This window comes from Mytilus edulis, chromosome 12 (assembly GCF_963676685.1).
Source record: "Mytilus edulis chromosome 12, xbMytEdul2.2, whole genome shotgun sequence".
Taxonomy (NCBI): domain Eukaryota; kingdom Metazoa; phylum Mollusca; class Bivalvia; order Mytilida; family Mytilidae; genus Mytilus; species Mytilus edulis.
This window is the reverse complement of record NC_092355.1, coordinates 24,085,304-24,113,050: the sequence shown is the minus strand read 5'-3', so window position 1 is coordinate 24,113,050 and position 27,747 is coordinate 24,085,304. Positions and strand designations below refer to the sequence as shown.

The 27,747-nt window shown below is 31.7% G+C and overlaps 1 protein-coding gene across 1 annotated transcript; it reads right to left on the bottom strand.

Moving 5' to 3' along the window:
* Positions 1-21,996: 21,996 nt before the first annotated feature.
* Positions 21,997-23,232, bottom strand: LOC139497521 (uncharacterized). Its single transcript, XM_071285748.1, has one exon. It carries the CDS (start codon positions 23,230-23,232, stop codon positions 21,997-21,999), a length of 1,236 nt encoding a protein of 411 aa, XP_071141849.1.
* Between the last annotated feature and the right edge of the window lie 4,515 nt (positions 23,233-27,747).

Here is a 27,747-nt window from a genome sequence, read left to right as displayed (position 1 = left end):
TCAGCTTTCCAATTGTGAACCTTCCATTTCTAAGTAGCAATATTCCAGCAGCACCCGCATACGGGATATATATCTCCCAATTGATACGATTTTCCCGTGCTTGCATTTCCTATCATGATTTTCTTGATAAAGGGTTGCTGCTCACAAGGAAGCTATTAAACCAAGAGTTCCAAATGGTGAAGTTGAAATCATCCCTTCGTAAATTTTACGGATGCCATCACGAGTTGGTTGACCGTTATGGAATAACCGTTTCACAAATGATATCGGGTATGTTCCTTACGTCGTAACTACAATCCCCTTCCCTTTCATGAATATGACCTACCGAATTAGACTATTTACTGGATTTGTTATCACATAAGCAACACGACGGGTGCCACATGTGGAGCAGGATATGCTTACCCTTCCTAGTTTTTTGGTCGGGTTCGTGTTGTTTATTCTTTAGTTTTCTATGTTGTGTCATGTGTGCTGTTGTTTGTTTGTTTTTTTTTTTTCATTTTTAGCCATGGCGTTGTCAGTTTGTTTTAGATTTATGAGTTTGACTGTCCCTTTGGTATCTTTCGTCCCTCTTTTATTATGTATCAGTATACAGTACAGTCATTATGTATCAGTATACAGTACAGTCATTATGTATCAGTATACAGGACAGTCATTATGTATCAGTATACAGGACAGTCATTATGTATCAGTATACAGGACAGTCATTATGTATCAGTATACAGGACAGTCATTATGTATCAGTATACAGGACAGTCATTATGTATCAGTATACAGGACAGTCATTATGTATCAGTATACAGGACAGTCATTATGTATCAGTATACAGGACAGACAATATGCATCAGTATACAGGACAGGCAGTATACATCAGTATACAGGACAGGCAGTATGTATCAGTATACAGGACAGACAGTATGTATCAGTATACAGGACAGACAGTATGTGTCAGTATACAGGACAGACAGTATGTATCAGTATACAGGACAGACGGTATATATCAGTATACAGGACAGGCAGTATGCATCAGTATACAGGACAGGCAGTATGAATCAGTTTATAGAATAGGCAGTATTAATCAGTATGCAATACATACATTATATATTGTTATACAGGACAGACAGTATTTATCATTATCAATTAACTACACTGTTATTGGACTTAATATGATGAAAGCTGCCTATGCAATATAAGGTGTAAACTCGGCCAATACAGAATAACTCGGCCAAGACAGATTTTTTTCTATATTGGCCGAGTTATTCTATATTGGCCGAGTTGACACAAATACAGGATTTCGGAACGTCTCTAGATTTTACATCGCAAGTCACGTTAAACACAAACTGAAAGTAAACAGTTGTTTAAAAGACGGAGTTTTTATTTAGTAATCATAAACATGATAAAAAGTTCAGTATAGCATATATTTCAGGCTTAAGACGATCACATTCATTCAAAAAGCATTTTTAAACCAGACTATGGATTTATTTCAGGATTGGGGAACGAGTAGATTATCACAATGTTCATTTCTTGACGACCTCATTTAGGCTCATAATTTCACGATGCCAGTACAAATCGATTAACTGTTTACTTTCGCTTTTTTTGTAAACTGTCATTTATTTTTAAACCCGAACCAGGCATATACATTCTGTAATTATGCAAATCTTCGTTCTTTGATCATTTGGATTATGGATATTTTTATCATTTTCAACTCCTACATTATTTTTTTGTAAATTATTCAACAAGTTTCTGCATAACCGATAATACATGCAATGGCAGTACCTTTCCAATTACTATTTATGTGTTGCGTCTAAATTTAAATTGTAACACTTTATAGTGACTGGAAAGGGTAGAAAAATTATACCAATTGTTTCTTTATACAGGACAGACATTATGTATCAGCATACAGGACAAACTGTAGGTATCAGTATACAGGACAGACTGTTTGTATCAGTATACAGGACAGATAGTATGTATCAGTATACAGGATAGATAGCATGTATCAGTTTACAGAATAGACAGTGTGTGTCAGTATACAGGACAGACAGTATGTATCAGTAAACAGGACATACAGTATGTATCAGTATACAGAACAGACAGTATGTATCAGTATAAATAACAGCAGTATGTATCAGTATACAGGATAGAGAGCATGTATCAGTATACAGAACAGACAGTATGTATCAGTATACAGAACAGACAGTATGTATCAGTATACAGGACATACAGTATGTATCAGTATACAGGACAGACAGTATGTATCAGTATACAGGACAGACTGTATGTATCAGTATACAGGACAGACAGTTTGTATCAGCATACAGGACAGACTGTATGTATCAGTATACAGGATTGACATTATTTATTTCTATAGAGAACAGACAGTATATGTAAGTATACAGGACAGACAGTGTGTGTCAGTTATGAGGACGAACATTTTGTATCAGTATACCGGAGAGACATTATCAATTACTATAGAGAACAGACAGTATATATCAGTATACAAGACGGACAGTATTTATCAGTTATCAGGACGAACATGTTGTATAAGTATACAGGACAGGCATGATGTATCAATATACAAAACAAAACGTATATATCAGTTATAAGGACGAACATTTTGTATCAGTATATAGGAGAGACATTATCAATTACTATAGAGAACAGACAGTATATATCAGAATACAGGACAGACATGTTTCATTATACGCGACGGAGATCGGAGAGATATTATGTATCAATTAAAGACAGAAATTTTGCATCAGTGTACAATGCACCCATTTCCTGTATGGTAAGATTTAAATGGTACATGTTTTAACAAAATCATTCCAGATACCCAACCTACATGTATTAGTAAATAAAAGGGATGATTGTTTCTTCTAACAAGGTCATTACAGATACCCAACCTACATATGTATTAGTAAATAAAAAAAAATTGATGACCGTTTCTTTTGCATGTTTTAACAGTCATTCCAGTTACCCAACCTACATATGTATTAGTAAATACGAGGGATGACCGTTTCTTTTCCATGTTTAAACAAAGTCATTCCAGTTACCCAACCTACATATTTATTAGTTAATACGAGGGATGACCATTTCTTTTGCATGTTTAAACAAATTCATTCCAGTTACTCAACCTACATATGTATTAGTAAATACGAGGGATGATTGTTTCTTCTGAATGTTTTAACAAGGTCATTATACATGTTACAGATACCCAACCTTCATATGTGTTAGTAAATAAAAAGGATTATTGTTTCTACTTCACGTTTTAACAAGGTCATTCCAGATACCCAACCTACACATTCATGTATTAGTAAATATGAGGAATGATTCTTTCTTCTCCATGTTCTAACAAGGACATTCAGATACCAAACCTACATATGTATTAGTAAATACGAGGGATGATAGTTTCTTCTGCATGTTTTAACACAGTCATTCCAGATACCCAACCTACATATGTATTTGTAAATTCGAGGTATGATTGTTTATTTTGCATGTTTTAACAAGGTCTTTCTTTTAGGCATTAAAATTGTTTGGTTTGAAAATTTATCCTTTTGAAAAATAATCATTTTTAAGTTTAAGCAACATGCCTCTCTTTGTTTTTTCATTATAAACATATTGTTCCACTTTTAATTTTCATTTTAAAATATTCATTTAATTGTAAAGAGAATTTAAACATATAACGTTATAGCCTTGAAAAATATCTCTAAGTAAACAAAATAAATCAAAGGAGGTACCACGTTTACAAATTAAAGGCATCAACGAGCAAAGTATACATTATGTTTTATTTAATGTCGTTGTGTTGTTTAGTGGGTGTTATAGGTTTGTGCGGGAGGTATTATGGGTCAATGTAACCTTTTTTAATGCAGTTGGATCTTCACTTAATCGCGGATCCAACATTTTACACTATTGTGTACAAATATGTATTATCACTAAGGCCTTACATCGAAGATCGTAATTTATTACAACTACATTGTCCGAATCTATGACTGATATTGATAATCGGCCCTTTAAGATCGAAGTGGAAATTGTTTTTTAAACACGACTGGTGTTACACGTGGAGTATAATATAATAACCCTTCCGGAGAACCTAAAATCACTCTTGGGTTCGGTGGCGTTAGTGTTGCTTAGTATGTATAGATTTTATCATGTTTTGTATTCGATTGTTGGTCTTTTGGTTGTTTTTTTCGGGTTTTTTTCAAGGCCGAAGGCATTTACAGTATTTGTCTACTAGTCTTAACTTATTTGATTTGAATATCCCTTTGGTATTTCTCGCTTCTAGTTTACAATGGCATTTCGTTAAAACATCTGCAAATTATTTCACAACTTTTTGAAACTCAGAAAAGAATCCTGCGCATGACTAGATATAGCTGTCGCGAGTTTTGCCAAATCAGTTATTTTCCTTTTAGAACTTGAAAGCATCTGACAGCTTAAATAAAGGAAACAGTAGATAAGTTACACTTGCCACAGTCGTTTCATTTTTGTGTTGACATGTGTATTTTTTTTTTTTGGATTATTTTCATATTGGGTTATGCATTATTTATTAATTATCTTAAATATTGCTTATTTATGATAATAAAAAAAAAAGAACACCGTAAATATCTGAATTTCTAGGAAGTAGAAGAAGAAGGGAAACTTAGCATATAGATAAAATAAAAAAGTTAAAAACTTCATTTTTTTTTTTTACCAAATCCATCAAAATAATCCCCAAACATGGCAACAATAATTAAAATAAGTTTCTAAGTGAAAAATAAAGGTGAATAGTTTTAGTTTGCAATAAGTTCTTTTAAACTATATTTCTTTAAAAAGTACAATAGCAAAAATATCAAACTCCAAGAGAAATTCTAAACGGAAAGTCCTAAAGCGAATGGCAAAAAAAATACCCAAACGCAAACTCATTAAACGAATGGATAATAACAGTTCAATGGATAAGCATACAGCGAAAATTCGGACTAGACAGACATTTTGTATCAGTATACAGGACAGGCATTGTGTATCATTAGACGTTAAGCTTGAGTATACTGCATATACTGTATTTATCAGTATACAGTGCAGGTATTATGTATCATTAGACATTACGCATGATTATACTCCACAGACCGTATGCAACAGTATACAGGTCAGGCATGGTGTATCATTAGACATTATGCATGAGTATACTGTATATAACGTATGTATCAGTTTGGATGATGGATATTATGTATCAGTATACAGGACGGATATTATGTACCAGTATACAGGACAGCCATTATGTATCAGTATACAGGACAGACAGTATTTATCAGTATACAGGACAGCCATTATGTATCAGTATACAGGACAGACAGTATTTATCAGTATACAAGACATACATTATCTATCGGTATACAGGACAGCAATTATGTATCAGTATACAGGTCAGACAGTATTTATCAGTATACAGGACAGCCATTATGTATCAGTATACAGGACAGACAGTATTTATAAGTATTCAAGAAGTATAATGTATATCAGTATACGAGGGATGATCGTTGCTTCTGTATGCATACTCAAGCAAGGTCATTACAAATACCAAGCATATAAGTAAATACGATGGACGTTCGTGCTCTACATACGACTCAAAGGTGGCGTTCAAGTCAAAACAATAAGACACTAAAATCAATATAAACGTTTAACAGCATTCATAACATTTGGTTCTTTATACAGGACAGACAGTATGTATCAGTCTACAGGACAGACTGCATGTACCAATATACAAGACAGACAGTGTGTATCAGTATATTTACACGGGATGATTGTTCCCTCTGCATGTTCTAATAACGTCGTTCCAGATACCCAGCCTACATTTGTGTTAGTAATTACGAGGGACGTTTGTTTCTACTGAATATTCTACTTACGACTCAAAGGTCACGTTCTAGTCAGAACAATAAGAAACTAAAATCAATACAAATGTTCGACATCATTCATAACAATTTGTTCATTAGAAATGGTGAAAATCCATTTTAAGGCAGTCAGGATGGGTTATAGAGAGTATTGAACTGATATACCAGCATTAAATAGTCAAATTGGTTACCAGAACTCTGGATATAACAAATTCATAACACTGAGAAAGAGCGAGTATTTTGCTCAGTGTTAGGGCAGCATTGTTAATTTTAGATAAAGAACACGGATATAAAATCTGTTCCACGACTTTTCGTGAGTTTTATGTTGTGCATGTTCTGATTTTGTTTCATTGATGGATACCCCATATTCTTTAGAAAATGAAAAAAAATATCAATAAAAATCTGGGTCATGCTTTATTGGATTTTATTAACCATCAAGTAAATCATAAAAAGAAAATTAACTGCGATAAAAAAAAACATGTCATTGATTTCAAGATTTTATTAGAAAGAATGTTTCAAAATGTAACATCATTTTAAGATATAAAATTTCTTTCGTTTAACGAAAATGACTTTATTTCTTATAATGTTCTGGGTCATTTAACATCTTTAATAATTTTCTATGATGAATATACAGTTTATTCTATTTTTTATGATAGTTTTAGTTATTTTATTTTCGTATTTGATCTAAAGAAATTATCTGATTAGACTGAAACCCATTGAATCGGATCTCATACTGTTCAGTCGGTGTGTTTAGTCTTATGAAGTGAAATCAGTTTAATGTAAGATAAGGAACCCGTTTTTTAGTAAAAGTTAACGACGCGAACGACGACAGTGGTATCATCTATGTATGATGCTTTAAAATCCGCTAAACGTTTTAATCACGTTGTCATGTAAAGGAAATGTTAAGATTCTTAATAATCAAATTGGTCAAATTAAATATTTTGTCAAAATTTTATGAAAATTAAAAGAGCCAAATAAATTTTAGTCAAGGTGTTGGATACCACCTTAAATCAGTTTTCATATCAATAAATGTACGAAATACAGACAATATTTTGTTGTATGGTTAACATGATGTGCACCACTTGGTACTTGAAATTACTATGACAAAAACTTGTTTTATTCTTAATAACAAAGTTAATGAAATGAATTAAAACATTGATATCAGAACTTAAAGATGGCTGCCTCCATGTCATACACGAGAGGTAGCCTCTGCGAATAAAAAGATAAAAAGATGGTCTGAAAATGGTCATTGAAGAGTGCGAGTTAATAATAAGTCAATTGTTCATATATTACAAAGCAAACAGGCATTAAATAGTAGTCAATCTAACCCTCGGCTATAAACAATAAAATCATGGCTAATAGTTCAAAAAGGGGGGGGGGGGGGGGACTCGCCCCATAAAGACGGACACATAAATTTTTCAAAGTCTTCAAACCAAGCGTCGTTTAAATTAAATAAGGACAGTGTGTTTGTCTGGAGGAGAGCATTATTAACTAGATGTTTTATAGATCTAGGGAAAGAAACAAAAGCAGATGTCAAGTTGTCAGACCACGATGAACAATCGAGGATAGTAATGATCAACGACGAGACACGTATGTATGAATGGAAAACGCAAAAAGATCTATTCAAATCGGTTACTCATGTAACAATAAATTAAAAAAAAAACATGTTATTACTTTATTTTATACAACAAATACCACCGTAGTACAGGGTCAATTAAAAGCTAATTGGCTAGAATTTAAATTCCCAAATTTATAGATGCTTTAGTGTGTACAAAGGGAGATAAGTCAGTCAATACACTTGAGGGTGTACTAAGGTAAAAAAAAAAAAAAAAGGGAATTGCAGGAAAAAGAAATAAAAACACTTAAATCAGCATTCTTAGTGATGAAAAAATAAATGATTTAACAATTATGTGTGAAAAAAAGCATAATCAACTTGGAAGATATAGACCAAATAAAATCAGAAGTACACAAGATTAACTAATCAATTGAAAAGCTACATTTCGTTTCGACAAATGAACACTTCAAGGAAAATAAAGCTCAAAATTTTATAAATAATTCACAATTAGCTGAAAAATTACCAAGAAATACAAAAAGTCAAGGTTCAAGGTAGTGAAATATGCAAGAAAGTAGATAGTTTGAATATAAAAACAGCACAAATGGAAAAGAAAGTGCACGAGATAAAAGAAGAAATAAACCCTCAATTAAAGGAAATGTATGAGAACATACATGAAGAAAACAGTGGGTTCAAACAATTAGAAAATTCAACAAAGGAAATGAAGGAAAAAATCCTGTAAGAAATGAATAGACATTTTATGGATTTTGAGGATAGGTGTTAGCACAAATTTTAAGACATAAGAGAGAATACAAGAGGTAAACAAGACATGTTCTGAAATGAAAGATCAGTTTGAAGCAAGATGTACACAAAGTGTTACACAATATGTTAAGATACACAAAGTATGATAGAAAAAGAGTCTTGAAATAGCATTGAACAATCCAAAAACACAAGCATTTAACAAGTGGTTTGATGGGTTATAGGATCATCTAATGTGAAAGACCTTGATGGTAAAAAGAAGTACAAATCACAACTTTGAGAGATCGATAAGACTGTAGAGGGAGCAACGAAATTTGTGAAATTGGGAACAGTACATGCTAAAAATGTTTTGCTACAACTTGGATCAAATGATTTGGAACAAAAACACCAGACAATGTTCTACAGGAGGATGAATTACTTGTTCAAGAGCTTAAATCTACTCTACCAGAATCTACAGTTGTGATCGTGGAACTTATACCCAAATATTATACTGGTGACCGAAACAAATCTGAGGCGTATAATGAAAACTTTGGTCTATACAATGTTTTACTTAGAGATTATTGTATTGATACTGGGTTACACTATGTACAACTTGAAAATATGATTCATTCGGATTTCTATTATGGTATTGATCCAAATTTCAAAGGTGTAAGGCTTCATGTCAGATGTGTTAAGTAATTTTTTTAATCCACTGTTACCAGTAAGATATGATAAATAATATTCAGGGTCCTACAACAATGGCTATTCAGTGAGGTCAAATTATGACCAGAATAGAAGTAGGTACAATAAAAGGGATACCAGGGTTACAGACAGGACAAGCACAACTCTTATAATATTATTATTACATTAACTGCTTGATAAACGAATTTGGTATTGACAATTCACTTGGAAACTCAACATATACCCTCACGACAATAACCAAAGAGGAAATCCTCGATAATCATAGGTCTGCTCTATTTTCCTTTGGAATTTCAACCAAAGATAAAGAACTTGATCTTCCAGCACTGTATTGGATACTTAAACTACATAAGTGTCCTTATAAAAACGGTATATTACTGGGTCTTCCAAGTGTTCCACGAAACCTCTTTTTAAATTATTAACATCTATTTTTTCAGCAATCAAAGCCGGGCTTCAAAGTTATTGTGAAACTACCTATTCTAGAGGGGACATGAATCAGATGTGGTACTTAAAATTCCAAAGATCTTTTAAAGTACATACAATCTAACTCTTCTGACATCAGACTCGGACTTCTCTTGAACTGAATTTTAATGTGCGTATTGTTATGCTTTTACTTTTCTACACTGGTTAGAGGTATAGGGGGATGGTTGAGATCTTACAAACATGTTTAACCCCGCCGCATTTTTTGCGCCTGTCCCAAGTCAGGAGCCTCTGGCCTTTGTTAGTCTTGTATTATTTACATTTTAGTTTCTTGTGTACAATTTGGAAATTAGTATGGCGTTCATTATCACTGAACTAGTATATATTTGTTTAGGGGCCAGCTGAAAGACGCCTCCGGGTGCGGGAATTTCTCGCTACATTGAAGACCTGTTGGTGACCTTCTGCTGTTGTGTTTTTTTATTTTGGTCGGGTTGTTGTCTCTTTGACACATTCCCCATTTCCATTCTCAATTTTAATCTAACTCTCTTTCATCTTGTAAAAGCAAACAATTTGACTTTTCTACCCTTACACAAGTATTCCACATACCAAACTAAAAGACAAATTGAAAGTGTTGGTAGTACTTTGTTTTATAAAAAAAGAATGGCCAACGTAGATACAAGTATCTTGTCTTAGGGAGGGATAAATCCTACTTTTTAAAGGATCACTCTGATTCAAACAAAAAAATCTCTGAAACTGACATTATCAAGATGCTTGATTTCTTGATTGACAACATATTTGTTACGATTTCAAATATGACGTCACTTGGCGTTGAGTTTTTGACTTATTCGGATGTGTCTATTTTTTGTGTTGCATTTTGTGGGATTATGTAATGTATTTCGGTTGTTTCCTGTAATTAGTTAATATTTTAGTTTTATCAGGTATATCTTTTGTAAGTCATTTTATAAAATTTACGGTTTGCAAAAGTATAAATTATTCTAAATAATCGGGATGTTCTGATACCTAACAGAAAACCCTGACCGTTTTTGGCACAACTTTTTTGAACTTTTGGTCCTCGATGCTGTTCAACTTTGAACTTGTTTCGGCTTTTAACCTTTTGTATCTGGGCGTCACTAGTAATTCTTGTGTGGACAAAATGCACTTCTGGCGTATTAAAATTTTAAACTTGTTGCCTTTTGTTAGCTATTATTCGTTTGTTTCTTTGACAATTGTGTTTTCCTATTTATTTATATTGTAGTCCTGTAATGTTGTGTTTCACATGTCCATAAAAGAGGGAGGTTTGGCATGCCAGAAAACCAGGTTCAACCCACCAATTTTTCCTTTAAAAAAGTCCTGTACCAAGTCAGGAATATGGCCATTGTTATATTATAGTTCGTTTCTGTGTGTGTTACATTTTAACGTTGTGTTCCCGTTTTGTCGTTTGTTTTCTCTTATTTTCTAATGTGAATTCACATTACTATAAGACGTGTCACGGTATTTATTTATCCCAAATTCATGTATTTGGTTTTGATGTTTTATCTGTTATTCTCATAGGATTTTGTCTAATGCCTAGTCCGTTTCTGCGTGTGTTACATTTTAATGTTGTGTCGTTGTTTTTCTCTAATATTTAATGCCTTTTCCTCAGTTTTAGTTTGTTACCCCGATTTTGTTTTTTTTCCATGGATTTAGGAGTTTTGAACAGCGTTGCCCTTATTTACGTTCGGAGGACATGTTTTTCAATAGACTGTCGGCATTCCAATGGGAACAAATTGTGTCCCTCTTCTTGCCGATTTGTTTCTGTATTATTATGAGGCTGACTTCATACAGGAACTTCTTAGGAAGAAAGATAAAAAAATTAGCGATATCCTTTAACTCTTCTTTCCGCTATATAGATGATGTTCTGTCAATAAATAATTCAAAATTTGGTGACTATTTCGAACGCATCTATCCCATCGAACTAGACATAGAGGATACTACAGATACAGTTAAGTCGGCCTCATATCTTGACTTACATCTAAAAATTAACAATGACTTTACGACAAAAGAGATGATTTCAGCTTTCCTATTGTGCACTTCCATTTCTAAGTAGCAACATTCAAGCAGCACCTGCATACGGGGTATATTTCTCTTAATTGATACAATATTCCCATGCTTGAATTTCCAATCACGATTATCTTGATAGAGGGTTGCTGCTAACAAAGAAGCTATTAAACCAAGAGTTCCAAATGGTAAAGTTAAAATCATCCCATCGTAGACTTTACGGACGCCATCACGAGTTGGTTGACCGTTATGGAATAACCGTTTCACAAATGATATCGTATATGTTCCTTACCACGTAACTACCACCCCCTTCCCTTTCGTGAATGTGACCTACCGAATTAGACTTTTTATAGGATTTATTATCACATAAGCAACACGACGGGTGCCACATGTGGAGCAGGATCTGCTTACCCTTCCGGAGCACCTGAGATCACCCCCAGTTTTTGGTTGGATTTGTGTTGCTTATTCTTAAGTTTTCTTTGTTGTGTCTACTGTACTATTGTTTGTCTTTTTGTCTTTTTCATTTTTAGCCATGGCGTTGTCAGTTTATTTTCGATTTATGAGTTTGGCTGTCCCTCTGGTATCTTTCTTTCCTCTTTTATAATAGATATACAGAGAGAATACAATCAACAGACATACAGGTAATATAAATAATAGATATACAGATCATACAACTACTAGTCACTTGAACATGATCAATGATCGGGACAACATGTATAAAATGTTTGAATATATGCTGGGTGGAATGAGAGATGGACATAATTAAGTATTGATAAGAAATAAAAAGAAAATTTTTAAGTCTTTGATTTTCGGTTTAAATAGGCAAAATAGATAAGCCTAAGAATGTTTGTATGATATTGAGTTTTTTACATTTATCATATTGATCATGTAGATGTATTGAAGACATTTTTTAATCACATTGTTTTGAAGTAAATATTATTCTGCACCATTTAAAAAAGTCCCAAAGTCATTATCACGTCACAACTGGGAGTAATTTGATGATGAATTGATGTAACAAAAGCACATGGTAATTAATTTCAATGTATAGACATTTAGGAGGGGCTAATATGTCAATCATCGGTTGATACCAGTGTCCAGCTGTTAATCCCTGACCACAATATATATAGTGTGGTCTTATCTCATTGTATCATGTGTATTGTAACAAAAGTAAAAAGTAAAATCACAAAAATACTGAACTTAGAGGAAAATCAATTCGGAAAGTCCATAATCACATGGCAAAATCAAATAACAAAACGCATCAAAAACTAATGGACAAGAACTGTCATATTCCTGACTTGGTACAGGCATTTTCAAATGTAGAAAATGGTGGATTAAACTATTTATATACATGGAAGTTAACAGAGAAAAGGGAATGATATGAAAAGGAGAAAATCTAAAGGAAAAAAATCTAACCAAAAATGAACAAAACTATATATATGGATAAGAGTGTGAAAGTATCTTTGAAACCGGCGGACAAACTTTTAATTTTCTTAGTACAAACAAGAAGAATATGTCTCTGAATCATCTGTTAGGATTTCGGGCATTTTAACCAATTTTAAGTTTATGTGAAATTTATTGATTCCATAAAACTCAAAAATCATGTGAAACAGTCTATTTTCAGGAAGGGTATGGTCTTGATTTTTTTTTTCTGAACATGTCTTTTATTGCATAATCTTAATGTTCTAACTATTTCATAGTATAGTTCGTTTTCAAATACAAATGAAAATCTCTCTTTATAGTGATAATATTGATGTTAAATATTGAGTATATGCAGCTGGTCATTCTTGTTATTATCTTATCTTAGATTGTCTGGACAAAGGTGGAGCTTTGTCTATATTTATTCACTACATCACAGATGTTGGTCAAATCTGTGAAGTCAAACTCCCGCAAAATGTCAAGTTGGTGTTGATCATTTTATGCATAATGCAAAATTTACAGTATTTGAGCACCAAAAGACACAAAGTGTGTGGTTCTATTGATAAAATAAAGGTGTCAGAACACTCCTGGCGTGTTTTAAGTCGAATTTTTGTATTCATGTAGGTTCCTAAGGGGTAAATTCGGTTTTAAGGTTATTTCTCAAAACAATTTTTCATTAGAATTGTAAGCAAAAAATAGAATAGAAACTTTATGGGTACCCCTTTTAGTTTTACTTTGATATATGTAATTAAAGGGAGCATTATCTACAATACTGTGTCTCAGATTTTGGATAATTTGTTTCTTCATGAATTTATAGCGTCTGGCGTTAATATAAAATTTTAATCCTGATATCTATGATAAATTTGTTTATAGGTGTCAAAGATGAAAGGTGAAATTAGGTTTAGCACCCAGCAGTAAAATCAATATATATTCTTACTGGAGGCATATATCAAAAATCTGAGACACGGTTTCGTAGTTTGTGAATGGTTGATTAAAGTGATCAAAACAATTTTTTACTACCATTTGACCTGAATGTGCCATTTTCATCCAAGTTGGAAGACCACTTTTTTTGGCAATGAATGAGCTATATTTTGAGATTAATCATACCAAAATTAAATGTATCTATAGATTAAGAAGGAGTAATATTTCAACTTTGAAATGAGTTAAAGATTTTAAAAATCCATTGAGGAGTTTTAGAGAAATTAATCTTTAAAGACTGTTGGTTGGAGTCAGAAAAATCTGACTGTAGTGCTACCTTAGAAGAAATATTATAGTTTTATTACATGTATATATATATATATAATGTACTTGGGAAATAAATATAACCAGGTTTGCAAAATTGGATAATTGAGATCAAACTGAGAAATGAGAAGCTTAAAAGTTGTTATTTTTTTACCACAAATCAGAAAAAGTTTAAAAAAATTAAACAATATCTTTTGTAAGGCAGTTAAAGATTTGCCATACTTAATATAAAAAAATCAAATCATTATCAATCATTTTAAAATTTTGAGTTCAACATGATCAATATATTTAGAGTGTAAAGAAATAATTTTAAAACAGAAAATAGAAAAAATATAATCCTTGCTTATTCAACAATTTAGAGTTATCTTTCTTTGCCCTCAAATATTATTTAAATGATGACATAGTGGTTATTGCTTGGTATTTTTTTATATGTACAAATGTATGGTAAATGTTTTGAATATATCATATATACCAATGAAGAGTTTTATATTTCAAAGATAAACCAAACTTTTCTTCTTAAGTCAATAATTAGCAGTAGAAAAACTCATATGAAATCTATAAAAATGAAACTTATAAGGATTTATTTTCAGACCATTTATTCATTTATTTTACAAAAACATATATTTTACAAAAAACAAGAAAAAAATGGGAACACATGAGAATAAACGCTATTTAATCAATTCGTCTTGGAACGGGCGTGGCCTTGGGGAAAAAATCCAAGACGATTTTTTATAGATAAAATTCAATGTGACATACATATTTTACTTGAAACCTGGAAAGGGGAGTGTAAAGATTATAAAATATCAAATTATAATACTTTCGCAAAAAAACGCAAAAAGAAGCACGTCGACATAGTGGATGAATTTTTGTTTATTACAAAAAAAAAATAGTAAACGGTATAACAAATATAAATAGGACAAAATCACAAAATAGATTATGACTGAACCTTGAAAAGCAGTTCTTTGGTTTGAAAAAAAAGATTTATATTGTATGCGCAATATACATTCGACCATACAATTCAAACTATTTTTTAAATGATTATAGCTTATAAGAAAATGAGGTCAGTACTTTTGCAAGACAGGGGACATCCTTTTAATGGGGAATATGAATGCAAGGACTGGAAAATGTCCTGATTTTAATACAGGAGATTCTTGTCAAATAAATAATTTTGATGCTGAAAATCTAATACCAAATTATTATGAAGTTGACACTGTAATCTCTAGAATCAATCAAGATAATGCTACAAATTTACAAGGTATGAGTATTGTGTATTGCCTCAAAGTTCCGCATATTAAATAGCAGATTTATAGCAAAGTCTAAGCTACTATACCTATATGTCAATAAATAGATACAGAGGTGTAGATTATGCATTATTAAGCAGAAGTCTCTTGTCTCAGTTTTATACTTTAATTTTTACTCCAAATACTAAATACCACCAATTAAAAAATTCTCTCCAAAATCGTTTTATTTCTGTACATTCAAAAAATGTATGCTCTATAGTTTTTATTTCTTTACAACTGGCACATTCATTGGTTAATGAAAGTTTATATTTTTCAACAAGATAATTATGTGAGACTATTCTGTGTAACAATTTATATTGGAAAGCTTGTAGTTTGCTTTCTATAGTACATTTAAAAGCTAGTGAATAAATATTTTTCCACTTTTCGTCACTGATTTCTATATTAAAACTTTCTTCCCACCTTTTTTGTGAAATAGGATAAACACTTCCCCGATCGATAAAAAGTGAATATACATCTTTAGCGAATAATTTACTGATAGGCATTTTGTTATTCTCATGCTCAAAAACGAAACCAAATGAGTTGGTGTTAGGCGACATGTGTTGTTGTAATAACACATCTTTCCAGTCACGTGGTATAGCAAGTTTAATAGATAGAATGTCTACAAAAGTAACATCCAGGTTATATTTTTTATTAATAGCATCATGAGACAAAAATTCGCCTTTATCATCTACAATATCATTGATGAACCGTATGCCTTCCATGTACCAAATCTGTAAAAAATACTCGTTCTGTCAGCTTTGATAAACGGATTGAACCAAATAAATTCTTTTCTAACATGAAATGTATTTAACGGGATGAATGTACCCTTGAAACATTTCCAGGCAGATAACACTTCTATATAAAAAAAGAGGTGCTTTTAAATTTAAAAACTCAAATTGACATCTGCTCATAAATAAATCCTCTAAATCAAAAAGGGAGAAAAATGCTTTGGAAACATGTTTCCATTTGGAGTCATGTTCTGACAAAATAAAATTGAGAAAGGAAATGGTGAATATGTCAAAGCGACAACCACCCGACCATAGAGCAAATAACAGCCGAAGGCAACCAATGGGTCTTCAATGTAGCGAGAATTCCCGCACCCGTAGGTGTCCTTCAGCTGGCCCCTAAAATATGCATAATAGTACAGTGATAATGGACGTCATACTAAACTCCGAATTATACACAAGAAACTAAAAATTAAAATCATACAAGACTAACAAAGGCCAGAGGCTCCTGACTTGGGACAGGCGCAAAATTGCGGCGGGGTTAAACATGTTTATGAGATCTCAACCCTCCCCCTATACCTCTAGCCAATGTAGAAAAGTAAAAGAATAACAATACGCACATTAAAATTCAGTTCAAGAGAAGTCCGAGTCTGATGTCAAAAGATGTAATAAAAGAAAATAAATAAAATGACAATAATACATAAATAACAACAGACTACCAGCAGTTAACTGACATGCCAGCTCCAGACCTCAATTAAACTGATTGAAAGATTATGTCTTCATCATATGAATATCAGGTACAATCCCTCCCGTTAGGGGTTTAGTATCATACTATCATAAAATATATGAGAAGAACATAACCCGTGTCATGCCAACAACTGTTTTTTTAGAAATAAATGTGTTTAGTTCCGATGCAAAGACCCTATCAGTGAATCAATGTTAAAGCCAAAATATGCAATCTTTAATGACCTGACAACAGTATCGTAACTATATCCCCTTTTAATAAGTCTATTTAAAGGTTTTGTTAGTTTCTGAGGAGAATACTGACATTTTTGTGCTTTATAAAGAATATTTCCATAAAATTTTGGATGTGAAATACCTGAACGTATAAGATGTCTGCATGTTGAGTTATATTTACGAATTATTTCCTTATACCGGTGATAAAATTTAGTAAATGTTTTGACCAGTTTGTGATATCGAAAACCCTGGTGTAATAATTTTTCAGTAATACATAAATTTCTCTCGCTAAAATCTAATACATTGTTACATACACGAGCGAATCGTACAAGTTGAGATATATAAACACCATAAGATGGTGACAAGGGAACGTCACCATCTAAAAATGGATAATTAACAATAGGAAATGAAAAATCATCTCTTTTATCATAAATTTTTGTATTAAGCTTCCCGTTTATGATATAGATATCAAGATCGAGGAAAGGGCAGTAGTCATTGTTATCATTAGCTTTATTTAAAGTAAGTTCTACAGGATAAATTTCTTTAGTATACATACTGAAGTCGTCATTATTTAGAGCCAATATATCATCCAAATATCTAAAAGTATTGTTAAATTTTTGTATCAAATGTTGTTTTGATGGGTCTTTGCTAATTTTAGTCATAAATTGTAACTCATAACAATACAAAAACAGGTCCGCAATAAGTGGTGCACAGTTAGTCCCCATTGGAATTCCAATAACTTGACGATATACGGAATCTCCAAAGCGAACAAAAATGTTATCAAGTAACAATTCAAGTGCATAAATAGTATCAAAGCATGTCCAATTGACATAGTTCTTTTGTTTATTGCTACTAAAAAATGATCTAAAAGAGTTTGAACATATGTACTCGCATTCCGACTTTTTAAATGCCCAGTTAATTAGGGATGTGAATTTTTTCTTAATAAGAATATGAGGCAAAGTGGTATATAGGGTAGAAAAATCAAAACTTTGAACAGATTCAAAATCACCAATATATGCATGCAATTTATCAAGTACTTCCAACGAGTTTTTGACACTCCAAAAGTAATTAATTCCACTATTTTCAAAGGCCTTATTTGAACAATTTATTATCAGGTTTTTTATTGTACCAAGTGTACTAGTAAGTAAAACAGACAATTTAGTAGTTGAACAATGGCTGGAAGATGAAATAAATCTATATTTGTAAGGTTTTTTGTGCAGCTTCGGAAGCCAGTACATAGTTGGGACTTTCATTGTGTTTGGTTCTGCTTGTAAAGAAGTATTTAAAAGTTTATGTTTGTTACAGATGTCGTTTTCTGAAAATGAAGTCAGTTGGAATGTTGGTGAATTCGTGATTTCCTTTTGCAGAACCTCTATATAAAATTTACGTCAAACAATAATGATATTATTAGCAGCTTTATCAGCCGGGACAAAAACAAATTCCTTGGCTAGTTCTGTTAGTTTATTTTTGATACGCGAAATAGGGTTTTTATAGTTTTTGTTGAGGGTAAAATGTTCTTTAAAATGTTGTATTCGAATATCAACTATCTTCATTACTGAATTAAAAAAAGAGTCCAAAGATTTTTTGTCAGCTTTTTCCCGTTTTACCCATTTCAAACAGTAGGCGCGGAGTGAGTCGTTGATGATATTACGACACTCATTCCAGTTAATAGTTGACGGGGGACGATATTTAGGTCCTTTACTGAGGAATGATTTTTTTACCCACATAATACGAAATGATAACAGCTGTACTTCAAAATTTGGGGCTTTCAGTCCCCCCTCGCTAGGAGACTTTTGAATGACTTCCGATTTAACTTTCGGAGTACCACCATTCCATAAAAAAACTATTAATGTCACGTTGTATTTTAATTACATAAGCTCTTGGTACATGTGTAGATGAAATGACATAAATAAGCTTCGATATTGCAAGTGATTTAAGTATTACTATTTTACCGATCAAGCAAAGGTTTCTGATCCTCCACATTTTAATTATTAATTCCATTTTGTCTATGCATGTATCTAAATAAGAACAAACCATTTCTTCAAAAGCGTTAAATTTTAAACCTAAAGTTTTAAAACCATCTGTCCATTTAATAGGAAGGGAACCTTCTTTGTTAAATTTATTCCTTCCAATCCATGTTGCTTCGGTTTTAGAAAAATTGACTTTAACCCTGAACACTTCTCAAAATCATTAAACGAATCTAATAAAATTTGCGCAGAAAATACATCTTTCAAAAAACAAGTGGTATCATCAGCCAACTGTGAAATTTTTATTTCAGAATCCCCAATTTTAATACCAGATATCTGATTGTTTTTACGAATACTTATTGCCAGCAGTTCAACGGCCAAAATAAATTAAAAAAAAGGAGACAAAGGACACCCTTGTCAAACACCTCTCTCAATTTTGAATGGACTAGAACTAAATCCATTATTTACGACAAGACTAGATATATTTGAGTATAAATTTGAGACCCATTTCCGGAACTTGCTACCAAAATTAAAACAAACCAATGCTTTTTGGATAAATTTCCATTCTAGCGTATCAAACGCCTTCTCGAAATCGACTAGTAATATAAGCCCTGGATAATTCTTTAAAGCAGTAAACAATATAATATCAGCAATGAGTCGTAGATTTTCACCAATGTATCTACCAGCCACATATCCCGTCTGGTCCGGATCTATAAGTTTCGGAAGAAATAATTTCATTCTTTCCGCAATAACTTTGGCTAATAATTTGTAATCAAAATTCAAGAGAGAAAGAGGACGCCAGTTCGACAAGAGTGTTCTATCTTTATCTTTCTTTGGAATAAGAGTCAGTATACCCCGTCTTTGGTCTATTGAGAGGGTTCCGGTCTCGAAGGAATATTCATAGCTTTCTAAAACATATTTTTTTATATCAATCCAGAAAAATTTGTAAAATTCAGCAGTAAGCCCGTCTGTACCAGGGCTTTTATTATTTTTAAATGTTTTTAAAACTTAGATTCTGAAATATCTGCATCGCATATATCCTTATCTAGATCTGTAAGCTTAGGAATAAAATTTAAATCGAAAAAGTTAGAATCACCTGAATATTTATCAGGGTCTTCTTTTGATGAGTACAGCTTTTCGTAGAAATTTCTCTCTTCGTATAGAATTTTTTCAACTAATTTGTTAATACATTTATTTTTATAATTGCATTTTTCTAATGATAAGAAATATTTTGAATTTCTTTCATTGCCTTCGCAGTGCTCGGCGTGTGATCGTATAATAGCCCCCCTTGTTTGATTGTTTACTATTTGCTCTAAATCGTCTTTAACAATATCTAATTCAATAAAAAGTGTATTTATATCTTTATCTAAATATGTACGAGAGAGATTTTTATGAATTTCGTCTTGTCGTTTTTTTAAATTGGACTCTCTTTCCCGCAATTTCATGTTTTTATATTTGGAATATTTGACGGTTGCACCTCTTATTTTACTTTTCATGGTATCCCCTTTCAAATTTTTATTTTCTAAGTTGTGATATTTTTTATCACAATCTGATAAAGTATTTTTGACTATATCTACATAATCCTTGTCTGTCAATAAACCCGAGTTGAATTTCCAGAAACCGGGACCTCTCTCACTGAAGTTTTCGCCTGACAGTGTCAATTTGATAAGACTATGCTCAGATTTTATAGACGGGACAATGGATGTTTTGGTAACACTGCTTGACAAAAAATTCGATATCAACCAAAAATCTAAGCGACATTGTATAAGCGGGGTTCTTTGACGCCAAGTATATAATCTAGAATCAACATTTTTTGTCCTCCAAATATCACATAACTCAAATTCTTCTATAAACTCTTCTAATTTACTCGTATATTTGACAGGTGTGTTATATTTTGAACCACCCATTTTGTCTAAAGATGGATTCAGTATCGTATTAAAATCTCCACCCAAAACAAGATTTTGATCTAACTTTTCATTTAATAAAATCTTTAATTTTCCAATATATTCAATTTGATCATTTTCAAAAATTTTGGTCGGCGCATAATAATTTACAAAAACAAAATCTGTGTTATCAATTTCAAAAGTTAGAATCAGATACCTTCCGTTTTCATCTGCAATTTTTTCCTTTCATATATAATCTGGTGAGCTGTTAAACAAAATAGCAACACCTTTAGAATTCGTTTCCCCGTGCGAAAAATAAATATCTCCACCCCATTCCCTTTTCCAGTTTCATATGATTCAATACTGTGTGTTTCTTGCAAGAAAATGATGTCGCTTTGAAATTTTTTCAACCTAAAAAACATGGATTTGCGTTTAAAATCATTTCCAAAGCCATTTACATTAAGAGAAGTTAAATTGATACAATAATTAGCCATTATCTAGTTATGGCTTTACAGTCTTATCAATTTCATATGTGATACACTTAACGTAGTTGAACATTATATAACTAAGTAGAAAAAAAATCCAGAAAAACATATCAAATATACAATACAATACAAAAAGAGAGAATTCTCTCTGTTCGGTCTGCCTGACCTAAACCATATAATTAATGTTAATGTTTGTAATATTCATTGTTCATTCTCAATAAAACACATGTAACTTTCAGTCATTAATAACAACAATACACTATAGGTATACAGTTACGGTTTAAAGTACATGTAACAAAAAAAAAAGTGGGATTTTTTTTCCCCGGGATTATAGTATAATACACAGGGACGATGGTTACTTTCGTGATGTCTGAGTGCCGGTACCGTGAGTAAATTATGTTATATAAAATCACAATATACGCTGCATGTATTTTATTGACTTATTTTAATTCATGGTGAAATTATTTCGGATAAAGTTGTATGTAAATTTAAAATTCATAAAATGTAGTTTTATCTACAAATGACCTAAGTATTTCATTTGAAATTTGCTTATTTATAACTCGCTTGTATAATGAATTATATTCAAATAAAATAGAGAATGGAAACTCTTAAGATACTTTGAAAATAGTTAACATATAGGATTTGGAAAGAGAATACATGAAACTAAATATATATTATCTAACTGATTGTAAACATGATAGAAAAAAAAGTGACAAGATGAGTTCAAACAACAGTAAATTGGTTTAAAGTTTTATTTTATACATTTTGCGGAGAACCGACTTTACTCCCTCCAAGGTAATATTGTTTTTTCTTGAACCTATCTTTGCTGTACCAGATGGAGGTGTACGTGAGGAAATAATAGTAATGTTATGTGCATCTATTTCTTTTAAGTAGTCAAGTATCCTTGATCCAATTCCGTAGTCTCTGTCGTCATCGTACCCGTCGTGTGTATGTCCGTCTTTGTCTGTAAACCTATATACCAACGTGTTGTACGTGCATGCTGATACTGGGCCCTGCATTATTTGTCGGGCAGCTTCACGAACTTCTGCGTATGTTGTGGTGACAGCAGCTGTGACACAATAAGTATGACCATTGTCAACTTCATTGGAACTAGTTTGTTCAAATGTACCAAATTTAGACTTGTTACTGGCATCAAAAATTGCTAATGCTTTTGGTGTTGACTCTTTTTCCACATATTTAGATCCACTTTTAATAAAGAATAAACTGTTTCCTTTAATTTTAGTGTCTACATCTACTTCTTTGTACTCCTTTTGTTTTTGTACCAGTCTTTTTCTGTTTTCATGCATATCGTCTGGAAACTGTGGAGTTATGTATATGCCATTTAGTAAGTCTTTATTTTGTTTGCTTATTGTTCGTGCAGTGTTTATGACATGCTCCCGGTCATTGTAGTCATGGAATTTTACAACTATAGGACGGGTGCTGTTTTGATTTGTCTGGGTCCCTATTCTGTGAGCTCGGTCAATTTTAATATTTTCAGTTATTTTCAAAACATTTTTGAAAATCAATTTTAATTCCGCTTTTACGTTTTCGTCTTTTCGTTCATGAACCCCTATTACTATAGCAATTTCCCTCATGCTTCGTTCAACCAGGTTTGCTATTTGACTTTGTTGACAATCAAGTCTAGTTTCTAAATGTACCACGTATGATTTCATTAGATTTAATTCAGTAGTAAGTTTTGTATTTTGATTTCTGACCTCGGCTATCATAGTTGTTTGGTCTTCAGTTTCTGTAGCCACAGCTTGAAGTCTGTCTTCAATGCCATCTTTGGCGTATATGTCATTTTTAATACCATGTATTTCTTCATTTTGGTTTTCAAATTTTATTATAAGACTGTTTAATGTTTGTTGTATGCCTACTATGCCACTTAGAAGTTTGTTGTTAAATGTTTGATCCTCAGAGTATTCACCGAGGTTTTGTTCGAGTGAGCTCTCTGACTCCGTCATGTCAGTATCCGCCATTTTTATACCTGTATTTTGTTTACAATTAAAAGTTTCTGTCTCTATTTCTCTTTCACGCTTACGAGTATTTTGTTTTTCACTCATTACCTCTATTCATTACTATCAAAGTAAGTTTATCATATGTTGATTCCGGAAAAATTCACTGTTTCACCATGTTTAAGTTGAAATTATCAGGCAGGTCGAGCAGAGAGAAAAAAAAACTCAACCATTCATTTCCAAAGTTGTTTAATGCTGTATTAAATAAAATATTGATTAAACTAATGGATAATACTATCAGTAGTACTCAATTTGGTTTTGGGAAAAACCACAGAAATTCTGATAGTATAGTTGTGCTTAAGTCTTTAATAAACAAATACTCACACAAAAATAAAAATAAAATATATGCCTGCGTTGTAGAATTTCTGTTTGAAGAAAAGCCTTACTTTATAAACTGTATAATGCAGGAGCAGGGACAAAATATTTATGATTATAAAAGGACAGTATGAGAAAACAAAACCTACTTTTAAGCATCAAGAGTGGCATTCAGAATATTTTGAGGTCACACAACGGGTTAAATAAGGGAATTCATTACGTCCTACTTTATTTGATTTATTTATAAATGATTTAAATGTAGATTTTCAAATGAAAATAACTGTCCATTGGAACTGTTTGACATTAAAGTAGGATCTTTACAATTATCTGATGATCTTTAAATATTATCTGAAAGTAAAGAATGCCTACAAAATAGTCTGACCAACTTAGAAAAGCATTGTGAAAAGTGGTTATAATAACCACGTTTTACAATACTTTTCTAAGATTTTATATTTTATAAAAGATGTCTCGTTTTTACTATTTTGCTGCAGAATCATTGTTTCAGTTTTATTAGTTTTATAAGTTATTGAATTTATATATTAATAAAACTAAAACATTATCAAATATTAAAATTATTCCTTTCTTGGAATCCTTGTAAAATCAAATGGAAACTTATTGCATAGCTCTGAAGAGCTGTAAATTAAGCAAGGAAAGTGATGTTTGCCATTAAAACTTAAACTGGTTCTTTGAATAATCTACCAGTTAAAGTAGCTTGCAGTCTTTGTGACTCTAAATTTAAACCAATAACCACTTATAAATCAGGAATTACTTATAGGGATACTTATGTTTCAAAATTTAGAGCAGAAAAACGTGCAAATATCTCTAAAACAAATATAGAGCCCCCTTAATTTTACTCATGAATCATGTTTAGTACAATTGCATATGTCTTTCTATAAGTATATCCTCGGACCTAGAAAATATTAATCAAACAAAAACTCAGAGTATAATTTACTTATCAAGATTACTCAATTCTGAAATTAATCCATTACTATTTGGTAAAAATTTAGATGATTCAGGTTGCTATACCTGGTTTACATGTTAGAAATATATATATAAATTGAAAAAAATAGATCGCAAAAGTAATTTGTATTTATATAAAAGTCTAAAGCAAAATTTAGAAATGGAATATTACTTAAACTGTAAATCTTTTGAAAAGAGAAGTAACAAAAATAAGAATTAACGACCATAATTTAATGATAAAAAAAAGGAAGACATTTTAAAACACCTAGACAAAAAGAATATGCACATCCTGTTATACGTGCGAGTATAAAGCCCGTTTATTTTATACTGTACAAAACATCTAAACTAAGAGATAACTTTATACGAAATGTATTTAAACATATGCCAGATTTTATGAAAATTGAATATCTTCTTTGCACATCAACCTCAAAATAATTAGAAAGCTTATGGTCCTTTTTTAAAAATGCGTTAGAACTGAGGACAGGGGACTCTTGATTTATTCATATACATATAGTTGTATATCATATAGATGTATTGTTTTGTTTTTATATTTTATGATTAATGTTTTCATATAGATTTGTTTGTGAAATTCATTTTGTGTATGTTTCTATTATTTGTCACAAACTTATTGTTCAGAGTTTATATGACAATAAATATTTGAATTTGAATTTTTTATTGAAATGCAAATGTATAGAAATAAGATTTACTGTTGGTTAACGTAACATCCCGACTATGGACGTGCACATTCAGAATTTGGCGTAGTTTAACTGCTGGCACCAAACACCATCACATAGCTATGATCATTGGTAGAACAAAGAAAAAATCATACTAATATGCTGTCAAGGCTTAACTCAACAGATATTTTTACTGGTGGACTGTGATTAGGTGCATGACCCATTAAAGGTTCAGTAAAAATTTAAAATCCTGCTTATCAACCACTTATTTATATTTGTAATATAGATATAAATTAAATTTGTAATTTGTATTTTATGGCATCGGAGTTTTGTAGGATAGCTTGGATATTTATCAAAGAATAGATTCTTGTAGAGGCATTTTATCAAGCATTTATCACAACACGATGATGGTGATTGGTGTTCGATGTCCAGTTAGAAATACTATACACATAACAGGAATAGAACATGCTTAGATATGAATATATAACCTGATTAACACTGTGCCATCAAACGGGTTGCCATTCTTCTCAATCCGATCAAAGGAAAATAACTCATTAAACTTTTAAATTTGTGGTTGTCTAAGTTGTTACGTATCATTTAAATGCTTTTTTCTGGATTTTCTAGATGTGTTGATGACCCATTTACTATCTAAATATGCTCCTTGTTTGGTTTGATGTCTCTTTGACACATTCCCCATTTTCATTCTCAATATTTTTAATTACAATACACTCGATTTATATAGATATGTATAGGAAAATGTGGACTGAGTGCCAACAAGATAACTCTCAATCAAAGTCACAATTTATAAAGATAACCCATTATAGGTCAAGAAACAGTCTTCAACACGGAGCCTATGCCCATACCAAACAGCAAGCTATAAAGGGCCCAAAAATTTCCTGGGGTAAAACTATTCACACGGAGGAAACAACGGTCCAAATTATATTCTATGTCTTTAATACAAGCCAATAAGTTCAAAAACGATTTACAATCGATAAAGACTGTACTGTTGATACAAGTATAAATTATGTTTGTTACAGTATGCTCAGTAGTCAGTACTTCGGCACTGACATGATTTATAACAAAACTTTTTTAAATTGTTCCTTTACGAATTTTATATATTAAAGACATTTAGGTTTCAAATCCCTCAGGTAAAGTTGACCTTATATGGATTAATGTATATTTTAGGTATTTTTTGTTATATAGTTCTTCAACTGTTTCTTTTTGCTTGCATTCCCGACTTTACCTATTTGGCTTTGAGCTTTCCTGTTAAAGGTTAATCCAGAAAAACGCTTCGGACGCATGCAATCATTTGCTTCTGTTTGCTGTCTATCAGTTGTCAAATGTTTTATGAGTCTTGCTGTTAGTACTTCAGTACCGACATGATATACTAGTATTACAAACCTCGGTATTGGCTTTTCTCATTGTTGAAGGCCGTACGGTGACCTATCGTTGTTAATGTCTGTTTCATTTTGGTCTTTTGTGGATAGTTGTCTCATTGGCAATCATACCACATCTTCTTTTTTATACTATCTAAAATTGTCCGTTTTCTTAAATTTTGAAATTTAAAAACAAATAAGGCAAATGACTTCAAAGTAAACATTTAAATATACGAAAGTGAAAATCAACGAAAACATAAACAAAAGCCCTCCTTTCTTTACATAACTTCTTACAAATGAGCAAGGGTGACTTAAATAACTACAGTATTTTAGTTAATGACAGTTCAATTTTCATGAGATGTTCAAAATGGTACCAGTACCTTTCAATAAGACAAGTTCAGTCTGTAAAAATATAATATAAAACCAGGTTTAATCCACCATTTTCTACATTTGAAAATCCCTGTACCAAGTCAGGAATGACAGTTCTTGTTCATTCGTTTTTGATGCGTTTTGTTATTTGATTTTGCCATGTGATTATGGACTTTCCGAATTGATTTTCCTCTAAGTTCAGTATTTTTGTGATTTTACTTTATACATGTACAGCTTTATCTATCTCGGGGTTAGTGATGATATATAGGTATTGTGATAGGTATTTTAGTATTTCATTATATTTAAAAAGAGATCTCCTTTTATATTTTATATAACTAAACGTTTCTTTATATAACTGTATCTGTCGATGTGTTTCTGTTTAATTGATAGGAACCAATCATCTAAACTCATTTTGTAACAGACATATTAAATAAAATTGAGATATAATGGAAAAGGGAATGTGGCAAAGTTAATAAACTACATAGCTTGAACAATTCAGCACTATCTCAAGTGTTTAACCAACTTAATACTGATATAAGTAAACAAATAAAATAAGGTTTTATTACTGACATAAATATTTTGGTGTTATAGAATTAAGTAGACAATCGTGATTTGAGGTGACATTACTTACCTTTAACTTTTGACATTCATCAAATTATTTAATAATTTAAAGATTCGTTTTATAGTTTGATTGGGGTGTAAAAACGTTGACCGAAATGACGATCAACTCTTTTACAACCGTATAATATTACAAAAAGGAGCATTAAATTTTTTCAATGACATGT

Bases quoted from the DNA above. Each gene is read 5' to 3' on its own strand.
- LOC139497521 (XM_071285748.1), bottom strand. From the start codon at position 23,232: ATGGCGGATACTGACATGACGGAGTCAGAGAGCTCACTCGAACAAAAC.